The sequence below is a fragment of the Macadamia integrifolia genome, chromosome 7, assembly GCF_013358625.1.
Source record: "Macadamia integrifolia cultivar HAES 741 chromosome 7, SCU_Mint_v3, whole genome shotgun sequence".
Classification (NCBI taxonomy): Eukaryota; Viridiplantae; Streptophyta; class Magnoliopsida; order Proteales; family Proteaceae; genus Macadamia; species Macadamia integrifolia.
In genome coordinates, this window is record NC_056563.1 from 8,553,835 (window position 1) to 8,574,896 (window position 21,062).

General features: G+C 39.3%; 1 protein-coding gene across 1 annotated transcript in view; it reads left to right on the forward strand.

Moving 5' to 3' along the window:
* Window positions 1-20,759, forward strand: part of LOC122084299 (UDP-glucose:glycoprotein glucosyltransferase) — a 95,549-nt gene extending 74,790 nt beyond the window's left edge. The window contains exons 25-37 of the mRNA XM_042652429.1: window positions 2,578-2,634; window positions 2,754-2,884; window positions 3,020-3,108; window positions 3,196-3,527; window positions 3,656-3,751; window positions 6,116-6,180; window positions 13,442-13,544; window positions 13,694-13,852; window positions 13,976-14,116; window positions 14,258-14,301; window positions 14,400-14,514; window positions 19,897-20,049; window positions 20,155-20,759. Coding sequence (XP_042508363.1) covers window positions 2,578-2,634; window positions 2,754-2,884; window positions 3,020-3,108; window positions 3,196-3,527; window positions 3,656-3,751; window positions 6,116-6,180; window positions 13,442-13,544; window positions 13,694-13,852; window positions 13,976-14,116; window positions 14,258-14,301; window positions 14,400-14,514; window positions 19,897-20,049; window positions 20,155-20,325 — 1,656 coding nt within the window. The 3' untranslated portion in view covers window positions 20,326-20,759. The remainder of the gene's footprint in view (window positions 1-2,577; window positions 2,635-2,753; window positions 2,885-3,019; window positions 3,109-3,195; window positions 3,528-3,655; window positions 3,752-6,115; window positions 6,181-13,441; window positions 13,545-13,693; window positions 13,853-13,975; window positions 14,117-14,257; window positions 14,302-14,399; window positions 14,515-19,896; window positions 20,050-20,154) is intronic.
* The last annotated feature ends 303 nt before the right edge of the window (window positions 20,760-21,062 follow it).

Genomic DNA, 21,062 nt, shown 5'->3' on the forward strand with positions numbered 1-21,062 from the left:
GTTAATAACATTTGGATGGAGCAGAATTTTCAAAGATGGTCCTCGAACTCTAGATCTTTGAATATGATTTGGAAATCCATCTTTTTGGATGATAGTTCTAAGCATGCCACCATCCTCCAATGCCCTGTAAAGGACTCCCCAATGAACAAGCTTATTGTTGTCTCCTACGGACTGCCCTCTTCCATTTTGATCCCCACCCCCTAGTTGCTTTGGCCGTGTAGCTCCCTTCCCCTCCCCCTCCCCCTCCCCCTCCCCCCCTTTCCCTCTGGGTCCCTTGTATCTTTTCTTTCGTGTTAATATATTGTTATTCATAAAAAATAAAAGTAAAAAGTCCACTTTTGCATCACCAGATGAGGAAGCAACATGAGATGCCTAAAAATGTTACTGAACGATAGTGATAGCAAGTGGTTCATGCCTTCCATGGAATCTTGGTAACATGAAGATCTGTAGTGTTTGCAAGCTCTTAGTCATAGTTTTTAAGGTTCCACTAGTCTTGCATAAAAATCTGGAAATAAGCATTTAATTAACAAAAACAGATGGATGCACCAATCATTGATGCCATAGAATCATCTCAGCTTAAGGACTATTGTCACTGCCACTACAAGTCTGCTCAGTTGTTTGCTGGTCCATAAAATAAAGACCACCCTGTTCTCACGCCCTAAACCAATTCGTGTGTAGTCACAAACCCTAGAACAAGCTAGGGGTGTAGGTTTGGCCCGGCGAGCCCAAACCTACCGATGTCCACCCTGAGTCCCAACGGGGCCTGGGATGGGCCAGGGCTGATATTTCCAGCCCCGGGGTCATGCCCAACCGGGCCTAGGCTAGGGCATCCAGATTATGGATTTTAGATACAAGCAGGGCTAATGATTAAATCTGAGAAAAAGGAAGCAACTATGTTGTTAAGGGAGAGAAAAGAGATGAGATTGATCATATTGGGTGGAAGAGGAGAGCATAAGAAAAGAGAAGAAACCAGGTTTGTTATACCAATCCCATATGCCTTGGACGAGAAGAGCTTTGAAGCAGACGGCAGCCAAAGGATAGTATCATGTCTTTGCCTCTGAGATGTTGGGATGACTGGCAAAGAGTTCTAGATATCAGCAAGTTGGCTCAAGGATTGAGCTTGGGGGGGGGGGGAACAATTGCCAGATGTGATAATATCTGCCACAAGGGCAAACTTGGATAAGCCCGAGTTGTAGATGTTTCTGGCACTAATAGTATGGTAAAGGACTCCTTTGGGGTGCCATGGGTCGAGCCAAAGATAGTATCGGCCCCATCACCTATATGAGAGGAGATAGCTGAAGAGATGGAGTGGCGGGTATCAATGATCCTTCTCCATACCCAAGAAGCATCCACAGGGGTTTTCACTGTCCAAAAGGAATCAGACTTAAGAAGGTTCGAATACACGCAATCAACCCATATACTTTCTTTCTTTGAAACAATCTTCCAAGCTAGTTTGATGATACTCGCAAGATTGGCATCCTTGATCCTTCTCAAACCCAAGCCTCCTTCAGCATTAGGAAGACAAACAGCAGCCCAGCTAATAGGGCTAAAAAATCTGGAGCACTCACTTCCTTTCCACAGGAAAGAGGCAAATATGGATTCAAGCTTGGAGATGATGGAATCTGGCAGCCCATAGATACCCACTTTATGTCATAGAAAATAAGTCTGAGCAAAGACTCCCTAGACACACCTGAAAAATTCTGTAGATGTAAATAGGCAAGTCAAATGGGAGCGTATATATACTAATGATCACTGTTGCATGATCAAAACATGATCAGAACTGCACTGAAATCATGCTTGAGTTTCTTGAATCAATAATTTGGCCGAATCTTCTTGTTCATATAATTGTAGGTTTGCATTTTTACTCCTCATCCATGAAGAACAGGGTACTAGCTCCAGTTTGCTTAGAACTAGATACATACAATGATAGCCAATGTACCCTCTTGACCATCACTACAACCCTTCAGAGGACATTAGACATCGCATAGACCTTTTCGGTGTTCCTAGTCATTAGACATCAAGCTTTCATAACTCCATTCACTGAAAAGTGCAAGCTAAGCTGGAGAGAGATATTTCTTTCTACAATTGCTAACCTAATTTAGGCTATATATGTTTTTCGGCTGGTCCACTGAGGGAAATTTTACACCCCATATTAAGAGGAAATGATGATAAAACCCTTAAGCCTTTCATCCACATCAGCACTTAAACTACAAAATTTTCATTGATAGTCATGTTTATATATTACTTGCATAATGGAATCGGAAAGTGCTGGTTAGTTGGTATGCTGAACTTAAAACATCTCTCCGCATCATAAGCCATTTTCTGTAGTAACTTGGGATTGACCTTTTTCTCATCACCACCATTTTAGACTATGGCTATGTAGTTTGTATGAAATCTTTATTTCATGTTATGACTTCTGGGATCTTGTTGTCAGTTCGATTATGCTAAATCTCTTATTTTGCTATTAAGGTCACATGTTTCTTTCACTAAAGGTTTTCTAATATGGTTTGTTGCCTTATATTGTATATTCCTTTCCACGGACAATCTAAACTGTGAAACTTTTTGTTTCATTCGCAGAGCTCCCTAGTTGACCTTCCTTTGAAAAATTACTACAGATATGTGGTTCCCTCAGAGGTATCGTAAATTGGTTCAATTTTCAAATATCAATGCAAATATGAATTGGTGTATTTCTTTTGCAAATATGAATTGGTGTATTTCTTTTGAATTTTATTCACTGTACTATTAATTTGCAGGATGACTTCAGCCGTGTTGATTATTCAGTAAATGGTCCTAAGGCAATATTTGCAAATATGCCATTGACAAAAACTCTCACCATGAATCTTGATGTCCCTGAGCCGTGGCTTGTTGAGCCCATTATTGCCATGTATGTGTCTTCTTAAATGTATATATTTTATCAGTCCTTAGTCCATGGCATGCCTTTTAGTGTTCTATATGAGCTTGTTTTTGCAAATGAGAGGCTGATCCTCTGGGTGGTCCTTTGATTTGGATACCCTTTCAGACATGACCTGGATAATATTTTGCTTGAGAACTTGGGAGAAACAAGGACGTTGCAAGCTGTATTTGAACTTGATGCACTTCTTCTGACTGGTAAATGAGTGCCTTCAATTGAAGTTTCTTTGAAGTTAATTTATTTCATTGATTTTATTAAACCTCCCATGAAACCGTCACAACCAGGGCATTGCTCTGAAAAGGATCATGATCCTCCCCGAGGCCTTCAGTTGATTCTTGGAATGAAGAACAGGCCACATTTGGTCGATACCATTGTAATGGCCAATCTGGGGTATTGGCAAATGAAAGTCTCTCCTGGGGTCTGGTACCTGCAGCTTGCTCCTGGTAGAAGTTCTGATCTCTATTTACTGAAGGAAAATGGAGTCCAGAAGTTAAAGCAGATCATTATAAATGATTTGCGGGGTAAGCTAGTCCATTTGGAAGTACTGAAGAAAAAGGGAAAAGAGCATGAGCAATTGTTAGATTCCTCTGTTGATGATAGGCATGCAGAGGAGAAGGTTGGTGCTGCTTTCTGCCATCTATTTTCTTGGTCACATTTATAGTATATGATTGCTGGACAAGTTTTACCAGATGAATCAGTAGGTTGACGACCTCATTCTAATTTCTTCTTGTAATATTTCTTTAGGGAAATCATAAAAATTGGAACACCAATTTGTTGAAGTGGGCTTCTGATTTGTTTAGTGGCAAGGATCATGCTGAGAAGAGTAGAAACACTTTAGCGGTAATTATATTTATTTCTTCCACTTGTTCATTTTTCAGATGTATTCTTTCATTTTCTACTATTGGGGCTGAAAGTGGATGATATGCGGAAAAGAAAACGGAAGACTCAAATACTTGACCCCAAAAGATATTACTGTGATTACAGCTCACAGAAACCCTGGCCTCAAACCAACTGAAATGGTTCAGATACTCAAAATTGAACCATGACCACTCAAAACTGAGAAAGTTTCTTCAAATCACACATTCATGAGTGAAACCTATGTGGAGAAACAAAAAAGAGTCAGCACTTACAAGTTACAACGCATCCAGAGACTACAGATAATCAAGCGCTTGCCCTTCTTATGCCTCACAAGTTGCACAATAGATGGACCTTACTTAGATATGTATGCTGTAAATAGGTTTTGCTTCAATATAAGCATTTTGAGCCGTGGTCTGTGCCTGCTGGAACCTATTGAAGGCCAATTTTTGTGCTTAGATTGAACTCTGATGCCAATTGGACAATCTGATGCCTAGTTTTAAAACCTTTTTTCTGACTAATCATCAATATTTTGTCTCAAATTTTGCCACTTGCTTTCTGCTGCTACTTTTGTAGTAGCTTCTAGTGTTGAATCTATAAGATGAAAGAGTGAAAACTGCAAAACAATCTCCTACCTTACATAGAATCTTCTTTATTCTTTACTCAAACTTTTCACTGATTTGTAGAATGTCAGTGGCGGTTAGAAGGATGCTAATAGACCCCTTTTGCTCTGATACCAAAATAATTTTATCAAAAATAAGAAAATTAGATTCGTTCATAAATATGGAAGATGTACAAGTATGCATCTGGATTTTCGATAGTGCTCCAAAAGAAAAGAAAAGGCAAACATCAAACGAAACATAACCTATACAAATGATACCTTCAGTTGTTAATCAATGAAAACCAATTAGAAGCAAAGGAATTCTTTTGGAACACCTCTAAATTCCTTAGAAGCAGGAGTCCAATCTGATAGGTAAGAGCCTATATATCGGCACAATTTCTGGAAAATGTCATAATTGTCATCTTCAAACATTATTCTGTCCTTCCAATACCCACAAAAAAATGGATATGGAGTCATATTCCACAGGACACAACCTTTTACCTCTAAAAGGCTTCTAAGCCAGTCCAACAACTTATGATTCACACCCCTAGGACATTTTACGTACTCCAAACATCCCCATATAGCCCACGCCATCTCTGCCAGTATGCAATCCAGAAAAAAAAGTGAGGCAAATCCGTCATCCTAATATTTCAGAACAAGGCTATTAGCAATCTCCAACCCCTTGGATTTAAGTTCTCCAGCATAAGTGCCTTATTTGAAGACACCACCCAAGCAAAAAGGCTAACCTTGGGAAAGCCAGTCTCTTCAAAATCTTCTTCGTTTACAGACTACAATAAAAATATCCCCTCATCTTCGGGCAAACTTCTAGAAAGAATTTTATAGTATGCAGAATGCAGATACTGAAGAAGCCTTACCTTCCCAAATTCTGCTTTTCTCCTCTACCATTAAAAAATTGATGTTGGATAGCAAGAAAGTTTCACAGTAGCGAGCCTGACTCAAAACCTATTAACCAACACAACAAAATTTAAAAGAGAGGAAGAAATATATGTGGTAATATATACTAGTCTGATTGATTTAAATTTTTTATGTTACTATATTTGCTTTTTTTGATGTCCTTGAATTTATTAGGTTCCATCTGGTATTCTGGTTGGCCATAAAACATTGCAAAGTAAAATTAAAACAACTGCAATAGCTTTGGCCTTTTTAATCTTTGTTTTATGTTACTATGTACCTTATATTTTCCTTTTCAATAAATTTGTTGCTTATAAAAATAAATAAGAAACAAAAATAAAACTAACACGTTTAGATTAATGACAAGATAATTGTGTAACCAACTCAAGCATATGGAGTGTAGTATATAAAATCTGAAATTTTCAACTAGGTTGCCCTTTTTTTTAACTGTTCTCTGAGTTTTACTTTTCTTCTTTGTTATATTATTGGTCTGTTCTTCTTAATATCTAAATTGATTTACAACCATTTGGGCCAACCAGATCTAACCTTGACATTTGCAAATATTTCTATAGGTGTTGCAATGTTTCCGTGTTTTGGAATTTTGGTATCATGTTTCATATTTCTTGCATCTGTTAATTTCTCGTAGGGACCAACATGTCACTAAACCCCAACTTTCTGAACATGGAAACTTGTATCTTTATTATCCTAATCGGTGTTTTCCTCGGGGCATTTTCTCTGTTCACCTACTAAAGATGTCAGCACTAGTTAAACTCTGTGACAACTTAGTTACTTTTCCCTATTGTCTTTCTGATATGTTTGGTATACTTAATCTTTAGGAGAATGGAAAGGGTGGAAGACAGGGGAAGACAATAAATGTATTTTCAATTGCTTCAGGACACCTGTAAGTGCCCCCCCCCTTCTGGTCTCTGTCCCCTTTCTATCTCTCAAGATAATCTCTGTTATGAAACACAGTCTTGGAAGATGTTTTCTTATGATTGCTCTTTTCTCAAGGATTGGGGTGCTGGAATTAGGTGTGGGCATAGTTGCCAAGGCGGCGATTTGGCGTCCTGGCTGAAAAAGAAGTTCATGGCAGTGCTATGATTTACGTGACTCACAAATGGCTGTCATCATTGGCTGATAGGCATCGCCATGGCACCGTCATGGACGCCAGGTCACGCCTGATTCACTAGGCGGTCGATTTTTTGTAAAATGCAGCGTGATTTTGATAGGGCTATGTTGATTTTTGATATCTAATGTTGCTTAATGTTGGTTTTATATGTTATATGGTATATATTGTAGGCTTGTAGCATGTTAAATAACTTTAGAAAATAGGGGAAATAAAAAAGTAGCATACTAAATAACTTTAGAAAATAGGAAAAATAAAAAATGACACATGGGCGATTTGACCACCATGGCAACGCCATAACGGGCGATTCATCGCCAAATCGATTAGCCACCCCTCCAACCGCCTTGGATCGATTTGATGCCGTGACAACTATGGGTGTGGGTATAGGACTTAGATCCTTCTAACTTAACTATGGTACGATATGGAGACTTGGCTATTATTGATAAGCACATTCATTTGATAAGAAAGGAATTTTATTGCTAAACCAACAGCTACAAAGTGTCAATTGAGATCATATGTTCCCAAATTTTGTCAATATTTTGAACTTCAACATAAAAAGAGAATTTTTTTAGCCTGTAACTTGCAAAATTTTCGGGAAATCTCTACTGAAATTCAGTATAGTCATGGTTTTAGAACTTGGTATTAGTTCAGTCAGACACCTTGATTGGCCAATATTTGAGGAAATCGGTGGTGTCATTGTGGATAGGTATGTGCAAGAGCAGATCTGCCAGTCCACCTAATCTGATCCCGATACTTGAAGACACCTAAGCCCTAGAGTTCCTACCTTAAGGATTAGCAAGAGATGGAAACGGGGCAGGGAGTGGCAGGGCTAGGGTTAGGAAACATGGCTTCTGAATAGAAAACCCTTGGAAATGGTAATATTTTTCTATCAAGAAGCATACTATACAATGACCTGAACATAGATGGCCACACCCATAACCCAGATATCACACTTAGGTATTGATGGCTTTTCCATTTTTCTTTCTTTCCAGTTTTTTTTAAAGAGCCTTCTAGTTCTACAGTCATTTAATGGGCTATTTACCTGAACTCCAAATCCTACTGGCAACCTCACCTTTTTTTACTCTTTTCCCTGCTAGAAGAGTAACAGACTATGAGGCCTGCTGAGTGTTCCAGCTCTCCAACACTTAATGTCTTTGAAACTCAAGGGTTTTATGGGATAAACATTTGCTTGTAACAGGATGCTAAATCTGTTGGCATATGGAAGATATCTGGAAAGTTGAACATGATAGTTCTGGCTCTAATGCCAAAGAGTTCATTAGAATTTCATCTTTGAACTGTGATCTACCTGGATTAAATTTTGTACAATGTTCTCCACATTTTTCATTATGCCTTAACAGAGCCTCTTCCCATGGAAAACATCTGCTCATGTTCTTCAACTTGTCTTTAATTTTGCCACAAAAATTCATATGTTCCTTTGCTTCCGTATCCCCCTCATAATAGGAATCAATGCAACTTTTTTACACTACTACCTCTATCCAAGCGAAGGCATGTAGGCAAGAAGTGAATGGCAGCCATGTACCCCAAGGACTTTACCAAATGTATCTGAAGCATGCCTAATTGATGTATTATATATCTAAAGTTTTCCTTTTGAGTCCCCAGGGAAAAACACCTCTCTTTTTCTCTCCTATATATTTTTTTTTTCTTCAGATGAATGGAAATATATTAAACAAAAGAAGAGAAACAACTCAAAATCCATGAGGCTAATCCAAGGGGTGGGTGGTGGAACAAAAAAACCAATCCAAGTTGAGGATACACCGATAAATAGGGGAGGGGATTAAACACTTACCATTGAAAATCTTCAAGATCCATCTCCATTCTCTGGCGAAAGTACGGATAGCTCTAGGAGTGGACCATAGTTTCTAAGGATACCTCCCCAAACATAGTTTGAGAAGGGACAAGAAAAGAATAAATGATCAACACTTTCAAAGACGTTCCAACAGAGACAGCAATTTGGAATGGTCAGATTTCTTTGCAAGAGAAACTCCTGGGTGAAGAGGGGATTGGTCATGGATCTCTTCTTTTATGCACATATAACATCTATCATGCAAATGTCTCATCCCTTGAAGGATTTGCTTAGCCCCAATCATTGAAATGTCTATGTTCCCATTTGGGTTGCTTGAAGGACTCATAATCGGATGTCATTGTGAATCTGTTTTCTTAGATCTGCTTTCCAAAGTCTAACTTCGTAACTTTTAGAGTATATTGCATAATTATAGAGCCATAATGTGGCCTGTAGGGTCCAAATGCCTTTGCTGCCAGGTTTTACCTGGGAGAGAAATCACATTTTCCTTCCTAAAACCATTCTTTCCCACATAGTCTTGCCCTTCGATTTACCACCTTAAAGCATGTGTCAATGATGGTTGTCTCATATCACATTATGTTATTCGTGGTTATTGAAGTGACAAGGTGCCCTTTAGGTGAAAAGGCTCTCCTTGAGGTCCAACCGTCTAAGTCAACGAGTCACTTTATATCTGAGGTGCCCAAATCCAAAACCTGATAATCTTTCCCTTTACATGTTATCTATATTTTTTCCTTTGTGAATAATAAATTTGTTACCGAGAAGAAGAAACAAGAAATATACAGGCCCCAAGGGGAAAAGAAAAAGCCAGAAACTAAGCCAGCCTATAGACTATTTAAAGGGGTAGGGGCAAAATATATTTTTTTTTTTTGGGGGGGGGGGGTTCCCCCAAGAGGCAACAATGAGCCTGTACCAATTGGTATCATGAACTGAGCAGTGAGAAAGCGAGCAGAGCTTGGAACTAACACCAAAGTAGATGGCATTTCAAATCATGTCAAAAGAGCGGGAGTTGGAAGTCCATCTTTGAAGATTCAGTTCCATCTAGATGTGATTAATGGCGGCACAGAATGCAAGCTTACCGGAAATGTCACAAATAGAAGATCCATTAAAGGTCATGTCGACCAAATCCATTCTTTGTGAAAGGGAAAATTCTTCTACCAGGCTAACAGTTTTTGAGGACTTCTTTTCCAAAAAGAGGAAGAGAAGGGGCAGCAAAAGAAAAGGTGCTCATGGTCTTCTATCTCGTTTTAGCAAAGACAAGAGGCTGGAGGGACATTGATATGACAGTAAAGAAGAAAGGATTGGGTTAAGAGGCAGCTGGAGAGGGCTCTCCAGGCAGTGAAGTTATGGCGAGGGATATGGCCTTTGAACCAAACAATCTATTGCTAAGGGGCAAGCAGATTGTTGGAACGGACAAAGTCCTAAGTGGAAGAGGAACTATGATGCCAAAAGGCATGGGAGACTAGATGACTTTGTCTCCATCACCCCAGAGGATAGGAAGGAGAGGAGGGAGGGAGGACCTAATGTCCAAGAGGGGGGAGGAAAGGGGGACCATGCCTCGTTAGAGATGATGGAGGCAATAGAAGTGTGCTTATCTAATCTAGAGAATCTGGTACCCACTAAGGGGAGGAGGGGACTCCAACGGGATGCATCCAGCCAAAGGGAAGTGGAGAGACCATCCATGATGGAGTAGTGAATGGCTCTGAGAGCAGTGGGATGAAGGCTGAGAATGTTACGCTAAACCCAGGAAGCATTGCAGTGAGGGGACATAATCCAAAGAAAGTCGTTGCGGAGAAGAGTACAGTAGACCTGGGAAACCTAAATAATATTTTGCTTGGAAACCAGCTTTCAAATGAGCTTAAGAGTGCCTGCATAGTTGACATTCGGATTCTGCACAAACCAAGGCCCCCTTCAAGCTAGGGTTGCAAACAGAAGACCATTTGATGAGATGGAGGAATCTGGCTGAATCAACACCTTTCCAGAGAAGAGTACATGAGTGATTCAATGGATTTGATTGTGCAATGGGGAATCCTAAAGTTACCGGGCAAATAGATGTAGTAGGATTGGAGCACAGATCCAACTGACCCTCATAGGAGAGAAGCTTGCTTTTCTAGAGCTAGAGCTTTTTGCGCATGAGATCAAGCATAGGGTTGCAATGGTGGGCAGTGAGCCAAGCAACGATGCGGGGAAGCCTAAAATATTTGACCGGGAGAGAACCCAGGGAGAAACCAATAATTCCTATGAGAGATGCCTTTCGAGCATCAGAGACCCTAGCCAGGAAGAGGTGGGAGTGTGAAGGTTGATGCACAAGCCAAACAAGTCTTCAAAGAGATGGAGGGAGGAAACTTTGGACTGGATGGAAAGAGGGTCAGCCTTGGAGAGATCATAAGATCGTCAACAAAGGCTAGGTGGGTGAGCTTGAGGGCTTTGCATTTAGGAAGAGGGAGATCTTATAGAGGATTGCCCCATTGGTTTCTTTTCCTCCTCTATCCGTATCCCCCAAGGTTGCCCCCTCTCCCCTTTCCTCTTCTTCCCCACCCTTGAAGTCCTTTCTAGTTGACGAAGATAGGGGGAAGGAGATGCCATACAACACTTTGGACATTAAGTCCTCCTTAATGTAATCAAAAGCTTTATAAATATCGATCTTATGGAGAGCAGCCGGGGTATGGGATTTTCTATCAAATCCTCCAACAATCTTTTGGCAGAGAATGATATTGACCAAAATGCTTTGACTTGCAATAAAGGCCAATTGGTTTGGGCGAACTAGTGAATAAAAAATGAGCGGTATCCTATTAGCAAGGATTTTGGCAATGAATTTATAAAGAAGATTGCAGGGGAAATCGGCCTGAAATCCGACATAGAAGAGGCTCCATCTTTCTTAGGGTAATAATTAATCCTGGATTTGGGAGGGATTAAAAATGAAGTTACGAATAGCTTTGTGGAGATAGGGTTTGATGATTTCCCAGCAAGAGGAGAAAACCCCATGTAAATCTTTCCATACCAGGGGCTTTGTTGGATTTGTGTGGGAGCGGACAGCAAAGGGTATCTCTTCATCAAAGGGAATGGATTGGAGTGGGTTGAGGAGATGGGAGGGGATGAATTTATTTAGAAGGCCAGCAGAGATGGAGAGGTATGAAGAGGAAGGGGGGGTTGAAGAGCTTGGAGAAGTAACTTGAGGCTTCAGCTTTGATGGCATCTGTGAGATATAAGGAGAGCCATATCTAGCGTTGGGCTTGAGAATGGAATTGGAGTTGGTTTTAGCCTTGAGTGACCTATGAAAATAATGAAAGTTTGAGTAACCAAGCTCAAGTCATTTGATCCGCGATTTTTTCTTAAGAAAGCTCTTCTCTTGGGCAATGAGGAGGAGAGCTCGAGGAAGGTAGCATGCTCATCGGAAGCAAGGAAAGAATTGTGGACATCATCCTGTAGCCCTAGATTGGATGGAAGCCAACTTAGCTCTGCAATCTGAGACTTGGGAGAAGATGTTGCCAAAAGTTGGGTTCCAAAGCCTCAGAGCAGATTTGACAGTTTTGAGCTTTCTGGAAAAGGTAATAAGGGAGTAGGAGAAGGCTTGAATAGGCTTACTCCAAGCTTCCCTAACAAGGTGAAGGGACCACATGTCAAAGAATTTGAAGGGCTTGGGGCCAAAGGAAAATAGGGCTGAACAAGGAGAGAAATGAGGCTATGATCAAAGATGTTTGGGAGGCCAAAGGAGTCCATGGATCATTTTCTTTATTGATGCACCAAAGTTATTTCCTAGATAGAGATAACAAACAAATTGAGCCTAGTGCACCAATGCCATTTTCCTAGACATGATGTGTTCATCAATCAAATTGACCTATTACTAGAGCCTTCTAATTTCTTTGGTTTGCAGCTAATTTCCATTCCAACAGATAGAATTTTTTTCTTTATTTTCTTCCCTTGTTTCCTTCCAACTGAAAATTCTGTGGAAGTTTCTACATCATCGTTCACCATTAAAGCTGGGATATGTCAAGAGATTGTTAGGGACTGGCATATCTTTATTGGCTCTTGGCCACACTTTTGCCCCATCATCAGAACTTGGTTCCCTCCCCCCTCTTGGAAAGTTGAAATTTCACTTTGATGAGAGATCAAGAAGAAATGCAGTGCCAGCTGGTACTGGGGGTTGCTATTAGGAACGATAAAGGTAACATTCTAGGGGTATTCTGAGTCCCTACTGGTGTGCAAAATCTGTTTGAAGCAGGGGTTAGAGTTCTTATGCAAGGCTGAGAGGCATAGTTGTCAAGCTGTCACTGTGGCGTCTTCATCCCTTTGGATGCCTTGATCGTCTTGTTGGTGTCGCCCTGCATCTGGACCCCCTCCAATGCCTTTGGTCATCTAGATGCCGTGACTACTATGCTGAGAGGTGTCTGTTGTTAGACAGTTTAGAGACTTGATAGTTGAGGGAGATTCTGATGTGGTGATTGATTGGATGGCAAACTATGCTACTGAACCTTGGAGGCTGCATCACATTATATACAGAGCTAGAACCTTGGTGTCTCCAGTGAACTGCTCATTTGGCTGGGACTCCAATATCAGCTGTCTCACTTGTAGATGAATTTGCTTGGACCAGCACATCAAGGTAGTCTTTATATAGGAAATTCGCCCAGGTGAGAGATGCAATTGTGTATATATATATATATATATATATCTGGGGCCAGCAACATAAAGTATATCAACAATCTAGGAAAGATGGTTGTCATTAAAGTGATCCAACCTTTGATTACAAGTTGAGTCTCTCCCTTGTAGTTGGAAGGAATTCAACAAACAGAGCAGCTTAACCTTCTTGCCCCATGCTCCTCGTCCTTGCGTATAAATGAAACCCATTACTTCATAAAGTCAACTCTTAATCCTGTAAGGTGCCATCTCTTCAGCTCTTCAATAGTTCCAGCTTCGCATTATTCTGTTTAGTTATTTATTATTATTTTTTGTGGTGGGGGTGGGGGGGCGGGAGAGGGGGGTTTGTAATCCACATAGCAGTCTGTTCTTTTAGTGTAGTTTATTATTTTGATTTCAATTTTATGTTTATTTTCTTTCAACGTTCATTCAAAAATGCAAATGCCATCTAGATTTAACCATGAAATTTTTTTATTTCTAGGTAAAATCTTTATTTCTTGCTTTCCTTCCTGATTTATAGTTGACTGCCAAATACCATTATTAAGTGCTCTTCAGTGATATTTGCTGAATTTTTTTCTATAGGTACGAACGCTTTCTCAAAATCATGATCCTTAGTGTTCTTAAAAACACACAGCGGCCAGTGAAGTTCTGGTTCATAAAGAACTATCTTTCTCCTCAGTTTAAGGTTATCTTCTTTTTTAAATTACTTTGCCCTTTTCCCATGATGTTTGAAGAGCAGGCTGAAATTTCTTATTTCATGGTTTCATGGATTCATATTGGAGAAGGTTTGTAGTACCTGAGGGAGATTTCTTTGTTTTTCAATGTTTCTTTCAGGATTTTATTCCTCATATGGCTCAGGAATATGGTTTTGACTATGAGCTCATCACCTACAAGTGGCCTACATGGCTTCATAAGCAGAAAGAAAAGCAGAGGATCATCTGGGCGTATAAAATCCTGTTCCTTGATGTTATTTTTCCGCTTTCATTGGAAAAGGTACTATTGTGTCTGTAATAGTCTTCATAACTTGATTCCCTTAACACCACCTCTTAATGTTGTTAGTCTTGGAAATTCACAAGCATGTTGACTTTTGAAATGCGTGTCCCATATTATCTGCAGGTTATATTTGTTGATGCAGATCAAATTGTTAGGGCAGACATGGGAGAGCTATATGATATGGATATAAAAGGAAAACCCCTTGCATATACTCCTTTTTGTGACAATAATAAAGATATGGATGGATATCGTTTTTGGAGACAAGTAATCTTCTTTCTTGTGTTTAGATTTATTATCATAGTTTCTAAAACGTAAAACTTTGATTTGTGGTGGTAGATCCTTCTGGATTTTTTTTTTTTTTTTCTTCTTTTTAGCTCAAATAATTTATTCAAATTTCCGTAACAGGGTTTTTGGAAAGAACATTTAAGGGGAAAGCCATATCACATAAGGTATAATGGAATTGCTTTCATTTTCATGTTCTTGCTGATCAACTAGCATTTTCTTGATGAAATGTTTCCAGGCCTAATTCATGAAATACAATTTGCAGTGCTTTATATGTTGTTGATCTAGTGAAGTTCCGACAAACTGCGGCAGGAGACAATCTTAGAGTTTTCTATGAGACTCTAAGCAAGGACCCAAATAGTCTTTCGAATCTTGATCAGGCAAGTGGCTGTTTTTATTACTCACCTTCGTTCAAATATTATTACATTATCTTTAATTCCTCCAACTCCCTTACAGATTGCAAAATTCCCATTTACTTATTATTGTTATGGTTGTCTTCATCGTCATCAACTTAAATATCGAAATTATGTCTTTTAGTCCTATGACTCCTGAAGGTTCCTGTCAATTTTTCTCTTATTTGTATCTGTAATTAGTAGGGTAAAGTATTACTTATATCGGAAAAGGCTGGGTATGCCACCGGTATACCCAGATCTGTGTCTCCCTCTCTCCTCGCCTTGGAAAAGTCCCCTGTGCCCCTCCCATCCCAGCCATCCTATTGGTTGAGCCGCTAACTCCAGGAAAGCTGGCGGCATACCCTAACCTCTTCTCTATTTATATTAAGAAACTGTGCTTGTGAATGGATAAAATACCCTATGTACTGGACACTTCCTGATAAGTTAAACCCCTTACCGTAGAAAAATAAGATATTTTCCATAATATTTGGGACTTTTAAGTTGGGTCAACCTGTGGACTTTTTGAATATTTTTGGCCTGGCCATCATTTTTAATTAGTCTTTTAATTTAGTATTCTAGTGTGTGGGGGCCCTCTTAGTCTTCGGGTTAAGTAGTTTTATTTTAGTATTTATCTACTAGTGTAATCTTATTATATTGTTTATTTATTAAGGAGTGTCATTGACAGGTTTAGGAATTTTAATTAAGTAAATTCTTATTTTCTGGTTCTATAATCGAGATGTAACACTCGTCGATAGTTCAGTTTTCTTGAATAAGAATATTTTATTGGGTAAATTATACCTGAGGTACCAGCATTTAAGGAAAGTTTGTTTGAGGTACCCAATGTTCAAGGAGAGTACATTTAAGGTACCTAACATTTTGAAAACTACATTTGGTATACCCACTAACAAACGATGTGAAGTTGTTACCATATGAAAGCTGAACGTACTTTCATAGCCGTTTATAAAGCATTTTAATTCATGGCAAACATCATGGTAAAGTTTGATTTAAGATCATACCGTCAATGACTTGAACATTTTTAAATGTCCGATGGATCATGACCATTTAATCAACATTTTAAATCATGACAAACACAATGGTAGAACAACAACATAGCCTTATCCTAACTAAATGGGGTCAGCCACATGGCTCCTTCCTCTCTAACCAGCTCTATTCAAAGTCATAAAAGATACAAGGCCTAAGCTAAGCATGTCTTTGCTCACTTCTTCAATGGTTGGATATCTAGATTCAGCTCCAACTTAGTCACCACATCCTGCACTGCATCTATCAAATCTTGATTCATCCCAAATCTGTGCTTGTATTGGAACATGGGATTTAGATGGTATGCTGACAATAACATTAAATCACTGATCAATGCTTATGAAGTTACGAATGGAAAATAATTTGACCTGGTAGTATAAAGTATAAACTATAAATTAAAAATTCACTAGCCTTATGTAGCGGATGTGTAAGTTACCTCTGGATTGTATAATGATTGTAATCTTGAACTATCTGGATGCAGCTCTACCACTGCGTGGTATCGCTGCTGCCACGTGGTCCTTCATCATCTCTATTGCCTTATACAAGTATGGTTGTGTAGGCTTCTTGTCAGAGTCGACCATCCTTAGTACCTTGACCACTGGCTCAAGTAATGTGACAGCCTTCTTTAAGTCGTTCCATAATACGTACCATAATAGGTCACTAGGTATGGTCGACTGGGTTGCTCTTCCCCTAGAGAACTCGCATCCCTCCAACCAGAGTACCAAATCACTCCTCTGAGACAAACATAGGTTTGAGCCCTACGTTTTTTGCCTCAAAGCTCTTCAGGGCAAGGGCATCGCTAGACTCAACATGAGTTCAATGTGGGCTGCCCAAGGGGTCCAAAACAGGTGGTATCTACTGTTCATCAATATCTTTACCGCTTTCTTGACGTTACTGTGGTTGTCTGTCACTACTTGGATAATGTTCTCTATCCCCACCTCCTTCAACAAGTTGTAAATATATTTTGCATCATTCTTTTCTTTGAATGCATCAACAAGCTTAAGGAACACGATCCTCTCCCTTCACAATATGCCATAAAGTTGAAGATGGATTGTCTGGTTGGTCCAATCCCAGCCATCACACATCACAGTCACTCCATTATCTGACCATAAACCCTTAAGGGTCTCTATGCACTCCTCCGACTCCTTCCGTTGCTGGGCAGTTACACACTCATCAAGTTATAAGTAGGACCTATTACTCCCTTCCCAGCCCTCCCTATAATGTCTAGCATGATTTGATATAGGGTCCCTCAGTAGCATATGTTGGGATACTATGGTAAAAGAAACATTTCGGCCAGACATCCCCACCTTACCCTTGCAATCAGAATTCACTTCCTTCAACTTTTGTTGTTTACTAGTATTGAGTTCTGAAAATTGAAGGATCTTGCTCAAGTAAATCGATTGCATTATCATTACTACCTACTAGGGCTAAGGCTCCCCTAACACTCTATGACCTCCAGAAGGGCAACTCTGGCTGCTTCTGTTTCTTCCTACCCCATGCAGAAGAACCACTAGGATCAGCCTCTCCCGCAGTTTCTCCCTTGAAGTCTCTATCTCTCCTGCTCCTGCATATGTGTGATATAGCTTGCTCCCCTTGCCTGCACCTATGTCCCTACATCAGTTGGCTCAAAGTCCTCATCAGAATCAAAATCAAAGTCCTGAGTCCCCTCCTGCCTCTGCCTCTGCTTGTCTGTCCAGTACTGCCTTGTCAAACTCTTCCCTTGCCCTCCTCTTATCTAACTTCCTCTTTATTCCTGCCTTCATGAGGGAAGCCATAACCATTTGCGCCTCAAATGGAACCCTGGGACATTTCCCACATCCCTATATCCACTTGCCATGCCACTTCAGTCTAGTGGCCCCACCTCCCAAGTTTTCTTCCTACAATAATCGTATCGAGACTTTGTACCTCCATGCTATGTCACCACCATCTCCTCCTTGAACTGCCATGATGTACTCTTCTTACACTGTTGCAACAAAAAGAGTTACATTAATAAATTTTCTGCATCAATAAAAAAAATCCTATGACACCAAGAAATCTATTTCCTAATTTCTACCTAACTCTAATACTTTTTTCCTTACATAAAACTAAGTTTTATTATTTTTAAAAATTACTAATAACCTAATTAACCAATATATAACTATGGAACAACACATGAAGCAACATTTTGAGCTGAAAATACAACAAAAATACTTTTAAATTTTCGTTACTTTTCAAATCAGTGCAGTTTTTTTTTTTTTTGGTTGTAATTTTTAAACATTTTATACTATTTGGAAATTATTTTTTGGCAGAAAAAAAAAAAAAGGCAACATCGCGAGGCCGTAGATGAGCCAGCGACTTTCAACAGAAATAAAAGTGGGCACCAACCACTAAATATTAACCCTATTATTTTAAAAATTTTGTTGCAAGAAATTTTTTTGAGCAGAAAATGTAAAAACAAAATTAAAATAGAAAAGTAAATACAACTCCATGAAGTCGTAGATTTGCCTATGCCATCTAACGTATAAAAAGTTGAAGCCTAACCACTACATATATACCCCCTCCCTCTTTTTTTGGCAAAAGGAAAAAGGGTATACCTCAAACTATGAATCTTCAAGAAATCTCCCTCAAATCCATCAAATATTTGTTCTAAATGACTTGTAGAAGCTTCCGACAAGTTGTTCCACCAATATTTGTAAATGGAATGGCCAAAATACGGCAAAAACACATTCTGGAGTTGAAATTGGTGGTTTCATCCTGTCGAAATGGGTTAAAACAGTGATCCATTTCGAATGAAATGTGGTTTTTAAAAACACTGTTTGTAATGTTTGGCAAAAGAAGTTGTCGTAACCTCCTGAGATTTCAGTTGAAACTTGATATACCTGCAATTCGACCTTGGTTTCATCTCGAGCCGGGTCAAACCTCAAAAATTTCTGGTATATTTCAACTGACTCTGCTGACTCCTTGAACCATGTTCCAATTAGAATTGTTTGGAATTTTATAATGGCCTGATCTTAGATCAGGTTGTACCAATGTGTTTATCATGACTTCAAACGTTCAATAGTCATGATCCAATTCAAAAATTTAAGAAATGTTTAAAAAAAAATTATTGTTGAATCCTATCCTTCATGTTGGAATTTTTTTGAAGCTATTGATGTTGTGATCTTAAATTAGACTATACCATGATGTTTGCCATAATTTATAATGCTATATGAATGGTGATGATCCAAATCAAGCATATAGGAACTTGGAGCATTTTGATCATTAACAGTGTTTTTGATTGGGTACCCCAAACAGTTTTTAAAACGTTAGGTACCATAAATGTAGTAAGGTACCTCAGTTTTTTTTTTTTTTTTTTTTTTTTTGTGAAAAGCGTGGTGTGAAGAGTTCTTGAGGCTGGGCCTTGGCGCAATCGTAATGTTGCTCCATTGCAATCTAGTGCTCACAGGTTTGAGTCGGGAGACAACCTCTCTGTGAAGTGAGGTTAAGGCTGTGTACATAATGACTCTCCCTAGAGGCCGCAGTGGCGGGAGCCTCGTGCACTGGATATGCCCTTTTATTGTGGTGTGAAGATCTCTCTCTCTCTCTTGCCAAGCAGATCGATCTCCCTTTCCTCCCCTTCCATTGGTCTGATTTTTCCCTAGTAGCAGGACAATTTCTTCCTATATCTCACATTATCTTTCTTTGTGCTTCCTTTCAATACATTGTTTTCCTCTTCTACGTTGGCCACAACTCACAAGTACTGAAAAAAGAAGATTTCTGCAGTCTGGACTCTACTGTTACAGGTTAGCATTATTCCACTATTCTGTTAACAGATTGTTCAACCTCTGATCTGTTTTCTGAATCTGGCATTCTACTATTCTGTTATCACTTCCTGATTTCATATCTGAAAACTATTTCAGTTCTTCATTCTATCAGTTCTGTTTTCTATTTTCTTAAATCTTTTAAGCACCTGTCGCATGTACCCTTGGGCATAAGCAGTGTGAAATCCAAGTGTTTGGATATCAGACTGCATCACACAGTTCGGCTGAAGAATGATAAATTGGTAAAACTAATGAACTTGACATGCATCTTTGATTCCCAAGTCTTGTCAAGTCAAGCAACTTCAGTGACAAACATACAAAGTAGACTAAGAATTGCAGATCAAGTTTGTATGCACATGCACAGAAATGTGTATTACAGTAGATGTAGACTCTTATCAAGGAGATAAAGAAATCCTGTTTGTTCTAATAGTATTATAGTGCAGTATAATATATTACTGTAATTCATTTCTTGTTTGTTTCTCCTTTTTTATTGTGATACCTTCTGTTCTTAATATATGCACTCATCCAATGACACATTCTCCTCCCACTACAGGATCTTCCAAACTATGCCCAGCACACAGTACACATTTTTTCCTTGCCCCAAGAATGGCTTTGGTGCGAGTCATGGTGTGGGAATGCAACAAAATCCAGGGCAAAGACCATAGATCTTTGCAACAATCCAATGACAAAGGAGCCCAAGCTTCAGGTATTATGAACTTCTTAAAATATACATTTTTGGTTGTCTTCACATCATCTTAACCCCCCCCCTCCCTTTTCTATTTTTCATTATTTTCACTCTGGTTTGTTGCAGGGTGCAAAGCGAATAGTATCCGAGTGGCCGGATCTTGATTTGGAGGCAAGAAGATTCACCACCAAAATTTTAGGTGAAGAAATGGATGGCCAGGAGTTGTTACCTCCGAAGGTGGACACTTCAGTCAAGAGCAGTCCAGAAGAGGACATGGAAACCAAATCAGAGCTGTGAACTATTTTCCGTTACCCTTCATCTAATGCTCTTCAAAAGGGGGAGATTTTAGGGAATGATGGTGCAGTAATTGCATGTTTAACCTAATTCACGTGCTCTCTCTCTTATCAACCATATATGATATGGGTTAATTTTAGATAGAACTTGCATGCAGGAAAGTGCTTTTGAAGCCCTTGTACATCAGACCTGTGATAACAAATTCAGCCAAAGCAGCCACACAAAAGAAACTTTAGAAAATTACATATTATGTAGAATTTATTTTTGTCTTGTAATCTTAACCATGCAGAACATTGATCAGCAAAGCAGTTTTGTGACAGCTTAGCTTTTCAGAAACCCCACCCCAAGGTGCAAGACAAATTTTGATTATTCTAGGCAGAATAACTTAGTTTGTAACAATTTTTACTTCTATATTTATTTGCACTCTTTTCAGTCAATATTTATCCAAGACACATCTTGTTAGCTGCTCCCATGCTTTAATTCTTCTTCTGCATTCGAAATTTCATCATCGTTTTCTTTTCAATTATTGTTGTCATGTATAGTTGAAATTGCAGTCATGCCTTGCACAAGTACAGATCAAGATGGCATGCAAACCATGGAAGATGGTCCTTTGAACCCCGACACAGGCTATGGCGCAAGAGAACACATGCAAGATGTCAAGTCTTATTGCAGACTAGGTGGCTTGTGTTGCCATAGATCAATTTGTTGATTTGAAGTGGATGCTTGAATGTAGCAAGCAT